At 37.7% G+C, this 14,725-nt stretch overlaps 1 protein-coding gene across 1 annotated transcript in view; it reads right to left on the bottom strand.

Annotated features, from left to right (window-relative positions):
• LOC137431759 (uncharacterized) overlaps positions 1-14,725 on the bottom strand; it is a 132,735-nt gene that overhangs the window by 59,662 nt on the left and 58,348 nt on the right. The window contains exons 25-29 of the mRNA XM_068123448.2: positions 13,578-13,676; positions 5,090-5,143; positions 2,087-2,185; positions 1,841-1,894; positions 1,065-1,118 (exon numbers count right to left, since the gene is read on the bottom strand). Coding sequence (XP_067979549.1) covers positions 1,065-1,118; positions 1,841-1,894; positions 2,087-2,185; positions 5,090-5,143; positions 13,578-13,676 — 360 coding nt within the window. The remainder of the gene's footprint in view (positions 1-1,064; positions 1,119-1,840; positions 1,895-2,086; positions 2,186-5,089; positions 5,144-13,577; positions 13,677-14,725) is intronic.

Genomic DNA, 14,725 nt, shown 5'->3' with positions numbered 1-14,725 from the left:
TTACAATGCAGCAGTAGTCTGAAGGTATACAAATACTTGATTCTGGTACTGAATGAGGTATAACCCAGCAGAGTTCACAGGTATTCATGTGCGAGATGGGCCGTGGTCTTGTACGTCCTTTATAGGTCTCCATGTTCTGGAAGAGATTGTTCCCCATAGTGCTTCATGGAAATCCAGGTAATAGATGAGCTATATCCAGTTCGTGCTACACGAGTATCCAAAGTCTTGGGGGAGATATGAGCCAGGAAAAGAAACAATCCACTAATATGCAAGTCAAACACAAGGCCCTGCGGTGCCCCAAATGGACTCGGGCAAAGGATGAGATGTGGTCCAAATGTTTTCCACAGGTATTCAGGCATTGTAGGATCCATAAAGCAGTGGTGTCCAAGAGTTATTGTATGATCCAGCAGTTGAGGTTTCATCCAGTTTCGTTTCACAGGCATAAACATGCAAGTCTTGGGTTGAGTGAACATTTCTCAACCATATATGCAAACCAGCAGCAGTGCTGGATAACATAGTAAAGAAACTTCTCATGGCACGTCGTATGTGCTGGTTGAGGTATACACATCGATGCTCAACAGACATGTACACATCAGCTGAGAATGGGCTCAGAAGTGCAGCTCCAAAAATCTTGAGTGCTGGATTAAGTAGGCCCAACATTCCGCAGGCCGAAAAGTGCTCGCTATAAATATAAATATATGCCTTCGCAAATGTAAAGCCAAGTATTCTTCCAACATCATGTACACAATGGATGTTGACTGCAAAAAGTTGATAAATCAAGCACATCCCTCAAGGAGTTTTTCACCAGATTAGATATGGCTCAAAGTAAATCCTAAGTTATATTCAACCTGGTTGAGATAGTAGTGATACTTATATTATTAGTACAATAGGTACAGCAAATAACTTACATACAAGTACAGTGTATAGTATTTTGATGTTTCAAACACATTCCTTCAATGCTCTGTCTTCATCAGAGGACCAACTAAAGCAAGGCCACACCATTTTCAGCAGAACATGTTTTCAGCAGAACAGTTTACCATATGTGGTACAGTGTTGGTACTCACAGGTGGTCCAGAAGGTCCCTGGGCACCAGTTTCACCATCCTTTCCTGGAAGGCCCTGTGCAAATTAAGACAGATAGGAATGAAAACAAACACGCAGTATTACTTGCATTGCTGTCCATCAGGACCAGTTTTCAATACAGTGAAGACAAGACAACAATTCCTGGACAGAATAATTTAAAATGACAATTAGTAATGTTTTAATCACAGGATGACTGTAAAAGTTTAAATATTTTGGGCTTCAGTAAGTTTTGTATGGAATGTATCTTTCTCCATGTACTTTAGAGTGATATATGGGAGCTGAAGTCTTCCATCATTAAAGTTATGATTATGACTGCTTGGAGTCTAAGCGATATCCCTCAGTGGAACAAGCATTCTGAGTATTGCGCCGCAATACATGTCCCCGACCGGCAGTCTGTCATCCGGAAAACTGTTGGGGAAATTACCAAAGTTCAAAGTGCCACAACTTTGTCAAAAATGATCGAAACATCGTGAAGTTCGAACTTCATCTGTAACTTATCATGAGGAAACCATGTGCCAAGTTTGAAATCATTAGCATTAAGAGTTTAGAAAAGAAGTCCGGAAAACTGTTCTTTGCGTGACGGATGGACAGACGGACAGACTGACAGACGGAGGGACGGAGTGCAAACCTATAGTCCCCTTCGGTGTACACCGGTAGGGGACTAATAACAAACTTATGGATTAGATAGAAGTTAATGAAATATGGGTCAGGTTTGTTCAAGTATGATAGAGGAAGACCATGGGTATTTAGGATCTTACTCTGAGTCCAGCAGGTCCAGGTGTTCCTTTCTCACCAGATTTACCACTTTCACCCTGTGGAGGTTACAAAGACGAGGGCTCAGTGAGGGGACATAGTATTGAAATAGGAAAACGATTCGTCTCAAAACAAGTAGAGTGTAAAAAGAACATGATAATGATACAAAAAACTGGAGCATGAGTGAAGTCGTAAAAACAAGAACAAATGCAGAATTGAGAATAGGAATAAGAGTAAAGTCTAAAACGTACAGATGAGCCCTTGGCTCCAGGGAAACCCATGAGGCCAGGTGGGCCACGAGAACCTTGTGGACCATGAGGTCCAGGTCGACCATCTTCACCAGCTGGACCCTGTCAAAGAAATATAACTTTGTGAGCTAAAATAATATAATTTCAAGATTGTAATCAGGATGCAAAGTACACAAAGAAATACAATGCAATGGGAGAAGAAAAATAAACCTTAAACACTGTTCGATAAATACAGGAATTGTACAAAGAGCAAACGTGAAGATCTGCCATGGCTTTTCTCGTGCCTTAAAAGTTACTTTGCTTGAATTCTCCCACAAACTAAAATAGTTTAATGTCATATAGGAAAAAGATTTGCAAATTTAATTGTTAATTTGGAGAATAAAGCAGCCATGAAATGAAAAATAGTTTTTCCTTCTTGTTCTCATTCTTCATCCTGATTATTTGAAAAAGCAAAACATGTACACTGATCAGCTGCCATTAAATTTTGTGCAATTAAGAAATTGGTCCAAACCCGGGGAAATATTTTTTTTTAAAGGAAAATTAGACTCAATCACTATCATGTTTGGACATTTAATGAAGATCTAATTAAATAACTGCAGCACACAAAGTTTTATAATTTTTTTCACCACTTTGATATCGATTGAGATTACATCCAAAAGGCAAATGTTTGACACTGGATCGAGAGTTCATTCCTTCAACTCATCAAAGCTACGTATCCCAGACCAGATCCATTGTGTTTTACTGTTTTACTTTCATTCCTTTGTTGCTGGTCGTGTTTTCATCGAATTTTCAATGTCAAACCACAACCAGTTGTGTTGAATTGTTAAATTTGTGTCCCTTTAAAGTACGGCCTACTCTCCTAGAGCTTGTTTAGTTGGCATGTTGCTTGTGTCTCTGTTTTGAGCTCATGTGATACATTTTCGGTTCTTTTCTCACAGGTATTGGCTTTTCCAATTCGCCAGCTTGATCCTTTCTCTCTCCTTGCTCCAAAAAATATAAACAACAAAAGCTCTTCTTCACTCCAAACCTTCCTCTTCCACCCCTCCCCACCCCCAACTCCAAAAACCACAAACTAAATCTGTCGTGCACAGTTTATTCTCTATACCCTTCTCTTTTCAATAACCCCTTAAACTGAATCTTCATTTAATGAAACGTTTCGTCCATGCTCTTCATAACATTTTCTTTTTTCCCCACCTGTGGGTAACTTCCAATTTCTCTTCAATCTCATTCTTCCCTCCAGGTTTCCAAGACAGCTGTTCACCACCATCTCTGATAATCCCCCATGCAAGATCATGATCTTTTCTACCCCCGTTTACTCTCACTCACTAAGACCACCTCTTTTAAACCTTATACTGTTTTCCATCCTGAGAGTTTGCTTCTGTATCCATTTTTCCACCCCCTATGTACTCTGCGAGTCCTCATTCTTCCGCACATCCCTTATCTTAGAACTCTCTCTCTATTTTATCCCTCAACGCTGCTATTGTGTGTGTTTTCCCCCTCTCCTTCTGCTGTTCATTTTGTTATTTTGCATCCTGATCCATTCTATGTTCAAGCTCCTCCATGAGCTTCAACTCTCCATATTAAAAAAGGCAGAAAGGTGCAGAAATTAAATTGGTTTTGCACAACAATTTAATTTTTTTCTGTTCACTTCAAAATGCTGCACTCGGTGGAATCCTACTAATAATAAAACCCTTTTCATTTGCCCATTATTATGAATGAAAATGATATAATTTAGCCGAGGCCAAGTGAGGTCGAGGCCGTTTATTCCTGATATGTGAAACACCCTGCAACCAATGCCTTCAGAAAACAGATTTTAGAAAGCCGGCTGTATTTTCCATCCAATCGTGATGTCACTTTGAAAAAAAAAAAAAAATCTCCATGTAGTCACTCCTTCGCTGAAAATTTTGTGCCAATCGCTCAAGCGGTTGCAGAGAAAACAAATGTAAAAGCGAATAAAGGTGATAAAGTGAGGTCGGAAGAAAAAGCAAAATCCAAATATCCAAAAATGTCAAAAAATAATAAAACCCAATTAACAGAAACCATATAAAACCCTGTTTTAGCCGATTATTAAAAAGAATACAATCCTAATATCCTTCAAACCCAACAACATAAAAATTGCATTAAAAAAATGCTCATTGTATAATAAAAGCCGAAAAATAATAAACTCCTATTAACAGTCTTACCCTATTACCATAATAAAATTCATGTTTCTGGGGTATTGATTTGTTCGGAAGTCTTCCTGTTTGAACCTCGGCCCTCATTGTTATCTCTTTTGCTGTGACGATGGATAAGGCCCGAAACGTAAGTTTTTCCTTTCATTTAAGGCAGATCAACCACCACTGAGGTAATTTTCATCTATTTGTGGTTTGTGAGCGGAGAGAAACACTCTATTGGTTGAACAATGACTTATTTCTATATTGAAGAAAGGAAAGTTACATGTCATATTCAACATGTATCAATTATGATTAGTTTGACCCCTGTTTTGAATGAATGCCTTAATAGCTTGGACTTCTTCTTCTTGTGATAATTTTAAAACATAAGGCCAAGTTAATAAAAAATGAATACTTATGGAAAATGACAACCTAACTTGACCCCGGAAATCTTACACAAAATGGAGGCCAAGTTCCTCCTGTTGTATCCCGTGTGTTAATTATGAACTGTTGAAAGCTCCTTTTTTAGATGCCATGTCATTCAAAAACGAAATTATATTCTCTGTCAATGTAAAGAGCTTGGCTTTTTTTTCATTTCAAATAGTTTGTACTGATTATATTTCAAGAGAAAAGTGATTATCTGCAAAATACTAGTATAATAAATTTAAGTCACAGAATAAATGATCACTAAATTATTCATAAAGTCCAACAGTTGTTTTTCTGTTGAAAAAGTTGCTACAACAGAAAAAGGTGTTATATTTGAATGTAAAATGAGATCAAAGTAAGAGTGTGTTCTGTATGGAAAACAATGGCACAAGCAAAAAGGGAATTTCTTAAACACAAAATAACAACTAACCTGAGGCCCGGGCTTCCCTTCTGAACCTGGAGAACCAGGACTGCCAGTCAAGCCCTGATGAGCAAAAAAGGTGTCAGTAGGTCTCAAGCATCAAATTGAATCAAGTAACCAAAAAAAAGCATTATATATAATGATAGAAAATTTGGTTTTCACAAAAGTCTGTTAAGCAAGGAGAAAACAAACTGCTGTATTTCCTCATCTCAGCGACCAGGAGCACATGTTACCATGTTATAGCAGAGGCCTCAGATAATACAACAGTCAAAATTGTATCATAAATTTCATGATGGATCAATTTTAATTCTCAATTTGTTGAGTCAATCTTGCGATTGTTACACTGCAATGGATTAATATAAGGACAAGGTCATGCAGAAAAAGTTGTTTCTGCCCAATTAATCTGCACCGTGTCATCAACTGACAAATGCTTACATTCTCAAATGGGGAATTGCAGCCAGGCATGCTACTTAAACACCAGAAATCTTAACTATGAGACCATATCAAAATACATGAGAGCTTATGGTATGTTTTGAAATGAAAAAAAATGTTGAGAGATAACTGGATATTAGTTTCAATGATATTAGTTATATTACTAGCTTCTGATAAGTTTCAATTTCGTAATTCAGTCATATTTTATGACAAACAAATGAATTATTGCATGCACCATGTATGATATTATATATATATATATATATATATATATATATATATATATATATATATATATATAAATAAAAATAAATATATATATACATATATATAAATAAATAAATAAATTTATATATAAATAAATAAATAAATAAATGTATATATATATATATATATATATATATATATATATATATATATATATATATATATGTGTATATATATATATATATATATATATATATATATATATATATATATATATATACGTATATATACACATATATATATACATATATATATATATATATATATATATACATATTTGAGGAAGGAAGCACACTAACCCTATGAGATGACACTGACGTCATGAATATAAATTATACCAACACATCACCTCCAAACTAGGAGGCATCCGCGTGGTACTCAAGTCTTTGCAAACTGAGATTAGAGCTCTATGGTCACAAATCGACAAAGGCAGAGATGTCGATCTAGATTTCGCCCTCGTTATGGGCCTTATGGAGCCGCCTTTTTATAATAAAAAAAGGTAAAAAATCAAACATTTAAACAGCCTTGGACGTGTACCTTGAACCCACGGTGATGCACACCATCTATCAAGACTGTCCCATTGGCATACACATACACCTCAACCAAAAGGCTGAAGCACATGGTCAATCAAAACACATGCATCCTGACCCCGAAGGGCCAGAATGCATGGTCATACAATTTGACCCCTCCTCCATAGGAGTGAGTCCCCACAACTTCAACACCATGCCATCCCGACAAGGGCTTATTTTTTCCTGTTTTGGGGCCACAGGAAAGGCCTGCCTTTTTTGCTTGTGAAAAAAGGTAAAAAGTCAAACATTTGAACAGCCTTGGACGTGCACCTTGACCCCATGGCCAAGGCACAACGTCAACAAGGCTGTCCCAATAACATTACACATGCGCCTCAACCCCAAGGGGGAAGCACATGGTCATTCAAACGCATGCATCATGCCCCCGAAGGGCCACAATGCATGGTCATACAATTGGGACCACTCCTCTTAATAGGAGTAAGACCCCTTAATCCACCAGCAGGGCATTACTCCTGCCAGGTCCGATTTGCATGCAGGTCTACCGCGCTTTTAGGGCCTGCGCAAGGCCTGCCTTTTTTGCTTGTGAAAAAAGGTAAAAAGTCAAACATTTGAACAGCCTCGGACGTGCACCTTGACCCCATGGCCAAGGCACAACGTCAACAAGGCTGTCCCCATAACAATACACATGCGCCTCAACCCCAAGGGGGAAGCACATGGTCATTCAAACTCATGCATCATGCCCCCGAAGGGCCACAATGCATGGTCATACAATTGGGACCACTCCTCTTAATAGGAGTAAGACCCCTTGATCCACCGGCAGGGCATTACTCCTGCCAGGTCCGATTTGCATGCAAGCCTGCGAGCGCTTATGGGGCCAGCACTAAGGCCTGCCTTTTTTACATGAAAAAAGGTAAAAAGTCAAACATTTGAACAGCCTTGGACGTGCACCTTGACCCCATGGTCAAGGCACAACGTCAACAAGGCTGTCCCAATAACAATACACATGCGCCTCAACCCCAAGGGGGAAGCACATGGTCATTCAAATGCATGCATCATGCCCCCGAAGGGCCACAATGCATGGTCATACAATTGGGACCACTCCTCTTAATAGGAGTGAGACCCCTTAATCCACCAGCAGGGCATTACTCCTGCCGGGTACAATTTTGCAGGCTTGTTCGGGTGCTTATGGGGCCAGCACTAAGGCCTGCCTTTTTTACATGAAAAAAGGTAAAAAGTCAAACATTTGAACAGCCTTGGACGTGCACCTTGACCCCATGGTCAAGGCACAATGTCAACAAGGCTGTCCCAATAACAATACACATGTGCCTCAACCCCAAGGGGGAAGCACATGGTCATTCAAACGCATGCATCATGCCCCCGAGGGGCCACAATGCATGGTCATACAATTGGGACCACTCCTCTTAATAGGAGTAAGACCCCTTAATCCACCAGCAGGGCATTACTCCTGCCGGGTACAATTTTGCAGGCCTGTCCACAGTCATCAGGACGGCACACTGCAAATTGTTTATTTGTGACCAATCTAAGCCATTAATATACACAGGTTGAACCCCCTAACTTGAATGGGAAGCAAGGCACAGATTGAGTCTCACCCCAGCAATTGCTGCACAACCTGTTAGCAACAAGTGCAGCCTGCCAGGCTGACACATTGTCTCTGCCCTGCTCCCCGACAATTAGGAGGTTTGCAGTCAGGAACATTAAATTTGACTAAGGAAGCACACTAACCCAATGACATGACACTGACGTCATGCATATAAATGATACCAACACATCACCTCCAAACTAGGAGGCATCCGCGTGGTACTCAAGTCTTTGCAGACTGAGATTAGAGCTCTATAGTCACAAATAGACAAAGGCAGATATGTCGATCTAGATTTCGCCCTCGTTATGGGCTCATCAGGACAACATACTGCAAATTGTTTATTTGTGACCAATCTAAGCGATATATACAGTATATATGTATATATATATATTATATATGAAACAGTTCATATTCAGATGCAAAAGCAGACAGATCCATTTTTTCCAATTTTGGGTAAATCAACATTTTTTTAAATGTGCTTTCTTTGTCTAACATGTCGATTCCAAAAAGGGTGGTCCTAAATTGATGCAAGTAAACTAACACAAAGCCAGAATTTCACAAATCTAATTTTAATAAAAACTTCATAATTTGATACTTTTCAATTTGTTTTGTGTCAAAAGCAGCTAAATCCACAACTTGATTTTTTGCAAAAGCAGACAATTCCATAATAAACTTTCTTTGGGATTAAGGCTTCACATAATCACCAGAAATATGATTATAATCATGAATACAATATGAAATGGTATTAATCTGAATGTAAGAAAGGTTTCTGAGACAGGGACCAGCACTGAGGTGATGCAAGCCGGCAGGCCGATGACATGGCTGGCCGGTTGGGGGCAGGCAAGCACGCAAGACAGCCGGCTTTGCCCTAATCTGTCCAAACCTAATCTATCTCCCCACCTGATCTAATATTCTCGCACCTACTCTAGGTCCCTCTAAGCTATATTAACCCCTTTGTTCTTCTACTCTATGAATGCAGAAATATTATTCATACCATTGCACAATGTTAATTTTTGAAAGTTAAATTATGGTGGGGGGGGGGGGGGCGGAGGGGAGGGCGTGTGGGGGCACAAAGCTGAAGGCTTAATGCCCTTGCACTGGGTTTAGTCCAAGTGGACTAAAGTCCCATACCTCAAATGACTACATACAGGTATTTTTGAACAAGAGGTTTATGACCACAGATAGAGTGGGAGGGCAGAACCTTGGTCAATGAATACACCTCTGATGTGTCTTGATGCCCTAGCCTAGATCTACTGTAGTCTATATACCCCCAGGGAAGAGAATAACATAACCCTTCCTGCAGCTCCTGTTCGGAGTGGGTACACGAGTTTCCTGAAACCAGACCCAGCTATCCGTAAGTCTCGTAATTGATATTGAATCAAACCATGAAGGTCCTCGGAGATGAATTGTATGATATCTTCAACAGCATGGATGATGGAGTTGAGTGGACAGAGGACTTGAAATATATATATTTTGTGTCGCAGGTTGCGACCACAATGCGGTCATTCTTGTTTTGGGAATAAATAAATAAATAATTGAGGCCATTACCGACTATACTCACACAATATGCCGAGGAATTAAGCCTTGTATACAGGGATCCGTTCTTTATTTGCCTTCAGAAGGAATTACTTCACTGTGACATCCCTGGCTCTCTGTTTGTTTACAACTTCAACTTTAGGCCTCCTTCATTTACACTGCTGAATATCCACGTAAGACAGCAAAATAGCATCCTGTTTGACTTTATTTTCTGTCAAATAGAGCTTCCCATTGATGTAAGAGAGATCGTCATCAGACAGGGTGGAGGTCATGCACATATCACGTACATTGTGTGCACATGGAATAGCTGGAATTTTACCGTCACTGCCATGTTGAGTTCTCTTTGCCACAGCTCGAGCACAATTCCCTGGAAACCCCTTCTTTTTACATCCCAATTGTGAGAGCGACACAGGCTCTTCAATATCGTCAAAACTGTACATTATTTCGAGAAAAAAATTCCTTATTTCCGGAGTTTATGGCGTCTTCAGCAAGGCAAAGCGATCAGAACATGGGCCTGACCTATTGCATCACGTCACTATGATGCTGTGGGCTGATTGGGTAAATGGATATATCGGATTTTGCTGTAAAGCGCGCACAGCGTTTAACGGTTGATGAAATGGGTTATATCAAGTTTTGCAAAACAACTACTTGGTTATCGCAAAGATGGCACTGCAAGCTACATCATGGCATGCTTTGTTCATTTTAGGCAGGAATGGCGTTTATCGGTTTTTGCGTATGAACATTGTGTATGTATATATATATATACATACACATTAGTATGTAAGCATGCCTTGAAGCAGCTATTGCTTGTGCACACAATGTACGTGATATGTGCATGACCTCCACCCTGTCTGATGACGATCTCTCTTACATCAATGGGAAGCTCTATTTGACACGGAATAAAGTCAAACAGGATGCTATTTTGCTGTCTTACGTGGATATTCAGCAGTGTAAATGAAGGAGGCCTAAAGTTGAAGTTGTAAACAAACAGAGAGCCAGGGATGTCACAGTGCAGTAATTCCCTCTGAAGGCAAATAAAGAACGGATCCCTGTATACAAGGCTTAATTCCTCGGCATATTGTGTGAGTATAGTCGGTAATGGCCTCAATTATTTATTTATTTATTCCCAAAACAAGACTGACCGCATTGTGGTCGCAACCTGCGACACAAAATATATATATTTCAAGTCCTCTGTCCACTCAACTCCATCATCCATGCTGTTGAAGATATACAATTCATCTCCGAGGACCTTCATGGTTTTATTCAATATCAATTACGAGACTTACGGATAGCTGGGTCTGGTTTCAGGAAACTCGTGTACCCACTCCGAACAGGAGCTGCAGGAAGGGTTATGTTATTCTCTTCCCTGGGGGTATATAGACTACAGTAGATCTAGGCTAGGGCATCAAGAACATCAGAGGTGTATCCAGTGACCAAGGTTCTGCCCTCCCGCTCTATCTGTGGTCATAAACCTCTTGTTCAAAAATACCTGTATGTAGTCATTTGAGGTATGGGACTTTAGTCCACTTGGACTAAACCCAGTGCAAGGGCATTAAGCCTTCAGCTTTGCACTCCCCCTCCCCTCCACCCCCACCAAAATTAACTTTCAAAAATTAACATTGTGCATTAGTATGAATAAAATTTCTGCATTCATAGAGTAGAAGAACAAGGGGTTAATATAGCTTAGAGGGACCTAGAGTATGTGAGAGAATATTAGATCAGGTGGGGAGATAGATTAGGTTTGGACAGATTAGGGCAAAGCCGGCTGTCTTGCGTGCTTGCCTGCCCCCAACCGGCCAGCCATGTCATCGGCCTGCCGGCTTGCAACACCTCAGTGCTGGTCCCTGTCTCAGAAACCTTTTTTACATTCAGATTAATACTATTTCACAATTTATTCATGATTATAATCATATTTCTGGTGATTCTGTGAAGCCTTAATCCCAAAGAAAGTTTATTATGGAATTGTCTGCTTTTGCAAAAAAAATCAGGTTGTGGATTTAGCTGCTTTTGAAACAAAACAAATTGAAAAGTATCAAATTATGATATGTTTTTATTAAATTTAGATTTGTGAAATTCTAGCATTGTGTTAGTTTACTTGCATCAATTTAGAACGACCCTTATGGAATTGATATGTTATACCAGGAAAGCACATTAAAAAATGTTGATTTACCAAGAATTGAAAAAATGGATTTATCTGTTTTTGCATCTGATCTCTTCAAATATACACATATAAAAAACATACACATATACATATACATACTCGTATATATAAACATATATAATATATATAAACACATATAATATATATATATATATATATCTGTGCAGTGTCTGTGTTGTGGTGTTGTGTGTTGTTGTCTTGTCACAGAACTACTCCCTCCAACTGGTTAATTCATACCAAACTTCTGGTGTGCACCTATCTCTCCTGTATGTATGTCCTAAGTGTATTTTTTTTTGAAAAAAAAAACGTGAATTTTTTTTGGGGGAAAAACTAAAAAAAAAAAACATTTCAACTTAAATCTTCAACTTCAATTGTTTGTTAAATGTAATATCACGTATATTACAAATAAATTTGTACAAAAAATTGTATTATGATTGGTGTAAACCATGACAAAACATCAACTCAGGTACAGTCAGTTATTTATCTATATATCTACATATCTGGGCAGTGTCTGTGTTGTCACTAATTGCATGCATTTAATGGAAAATACATATATTGTAAAGGATAGCACACTGAGCAGTCAAAAAAGAATTTAAATTCGTTATTAATCACCTGAATTTAAATTATTTTTATTACTCGGTGTGCTATCCTTTACAATATGAATCCTGAGTGCCAAATCTTTAGACATGTACGTATATACATATACACATATACATACATATACACATATACATACATATATATATATATATATATATATATATATATATATATATATATATATGTTTTAGCTGACCGTGTCAAGGTTGAAGGGCCGAAACGGGATGATGCTGAGGACCTCGACTGAGGACCCGGTTAGTACGGCACACTTGTGACCAGGTGTGTTTTGAACTTATATATATATATATATATATATATATATATATATATGTATGTATGTATGTATGTATGTATATATATATATATATATATATATATATATATATATATATATATATATATATATATATATATACGTATGTATGTATGTATGTATGTATATATATATATATATATATACGTATATATATATATATATATATATATATATATATATATATATATATATATATATATATACATTTGAAACATATAAATGTTTGAAACAAATAAAACATATCTACATATATATAATTATATATATATATATATATTATTTTTTTTTCATATATATTTCAAAACACAAATATAATGTATATATGCATATATATATTAACATATATTATTCAAGATTTGTAAAATGGTCTTTGTCATGAAGAACAAACGAGAATATTAAAACCTTCATTTATTTCATCCCTGAAGTGAAGATTAATGAAGTTAGTGTGAATGAAAGTTAGTCATTTTTCTTTACCTGCATTTGGTGATGACTCATGATTCATTCACATCTAGGTTAGGCAGGCATGTTTACAGGACTTAACTGCGAATGTGTTAATTCCTGAGCAAGCATGCAAAAGAGAAAGAAAATGATCAAGTTCAATGCAAAAAAGATTAAGTGACATTGTTAGAAATGTACAAATTACAATGGTATTAAAAATGATATTTTAGGATATAGGGAGTATTTAATGATAGAGTAGAATCCTTTTTTGTTACTGCACTTTCAGGCTTTCAAATAACAAATTAATTGACTTCAGCAGTAAAGCGAAATGGTATCAACATAAAAAGAAGTTTACCATCTATTTCATTTCAATCTTTCTTCTTTCCCATCAACTAGAAGTGCTTGATTCTTCTTTTACCCTCTTCATATTATCTATTTAAATTTAAATTGAAAAGGTACACACCAAGGAATACCTTGGCAGCACATTTAAATAATAACGTAACGAACAAGGAAATCCAGTCAAACATGTTAGACAGCACATTTGGAGTCTGTGTAATTGACAATGAAAAAATTGAAAATTGAAAAAATAATTCCCACATTTAGCAGATGATGAAACTCACCCTCGCACCAGGAAGACCAGCCTCACCAGGACGTCCAGGATCCCCAGAGTTTCCCTTTCCTCCAGCAGCGCCGGGAGCACCGCGCTCACCTGGGGCACCCTGCAAGGATACAATGCAAGTTGAAATTATATATTCACTGCATAGTGTGCATATGAGTAACTAAATACTATTGATGAAGACACTTCTCCCACAACCATGAGGAAATGTTTCTTCAAGTGGTAGTTTGGTCTGCTGAATTATGTATGCCTAACTGCTGTAATAATTCTGAACCAGGTGCTACATGGCCATTATCGCATGGTCTGTGACCATTAACAAGCACCTGCCATATAATCGTCTTGCCGGAATAACAGTCAAATTTTGAGAGCACCTAGTATTATGAATAATTGTATAATTCGCCTTTTGCTTGATACAGTTGAAAGAATCTGTTCCTATTCACTGGCTTCGTCTGAAGGAAGATTCTGCAGAATTTAACAATTAAAGAATATTACATTTTCAAATTTAGAACCTTCACGATGAAACCTTGATGCTCTCGTATTATGTCTCTTGTGTTTTTGGTTTGTTTTTGAGGTTGTTTTGTGTTGTGAATGAGAACAGCAAATTCTATTGAGGTGGCATTACGATTTAAATCGGTGAAATACATTTCAAGAGGGTAAAATAAAAATACACTAAGGCAACAAGGCGTACGCACCACCTCCAATTTGCACTGATTTAGGTGAATTAATGCCAAGGGTTGGGGTGCAGGAAAGTGTGGCTAAATGAAACACTCATCTTGGAAATCAAAGGCCAAGTTTAGTTCAACAACATGGAATGTCATAATTAAGTGGAAGAATACAAGCATCATCATCCTGATCATCGAATTGGCAAACCATCAAAAGTGCTCTCCATTTTCTTTCCACTTTGGTTAATTAATTTCATGGGAATGAATGCAAGTGTGCATCATTCCATATTCAATTTAAAGTCCTTAAAGTCTGATAAATGGGACGAGTGTTTTTTAAATCATATACGGTACTTCATTGTTGTCTCCATTTTTATCAATGCATGTAGTGATCGAACAATGTTCCCAGCTTCTTTATTAATACAGAAGTGTTTATTCTGAATTGTTGTCAGTTCTGCACACATCTCCATTGAATCAATCCAATGGTGCAAAC

The sequence above is a fragment of the Myxine glutinosa genome, chromosome 7 (assembly GCF_964187855.1).
Source record: "Myxine glutinosa chromosome 7, kmMyxGlut1.1, whole genome shotgun sequence".
Classification (NCBI taxonomy): Eukaryota; Metazoa; Chordata; class Myxini; order Myxiniformes; family Myxinidae; genus Myxine; species Myxine glutinosa.
This window is presented reverse-complemented; position numbering and strand designations above follow the sequence as displayed.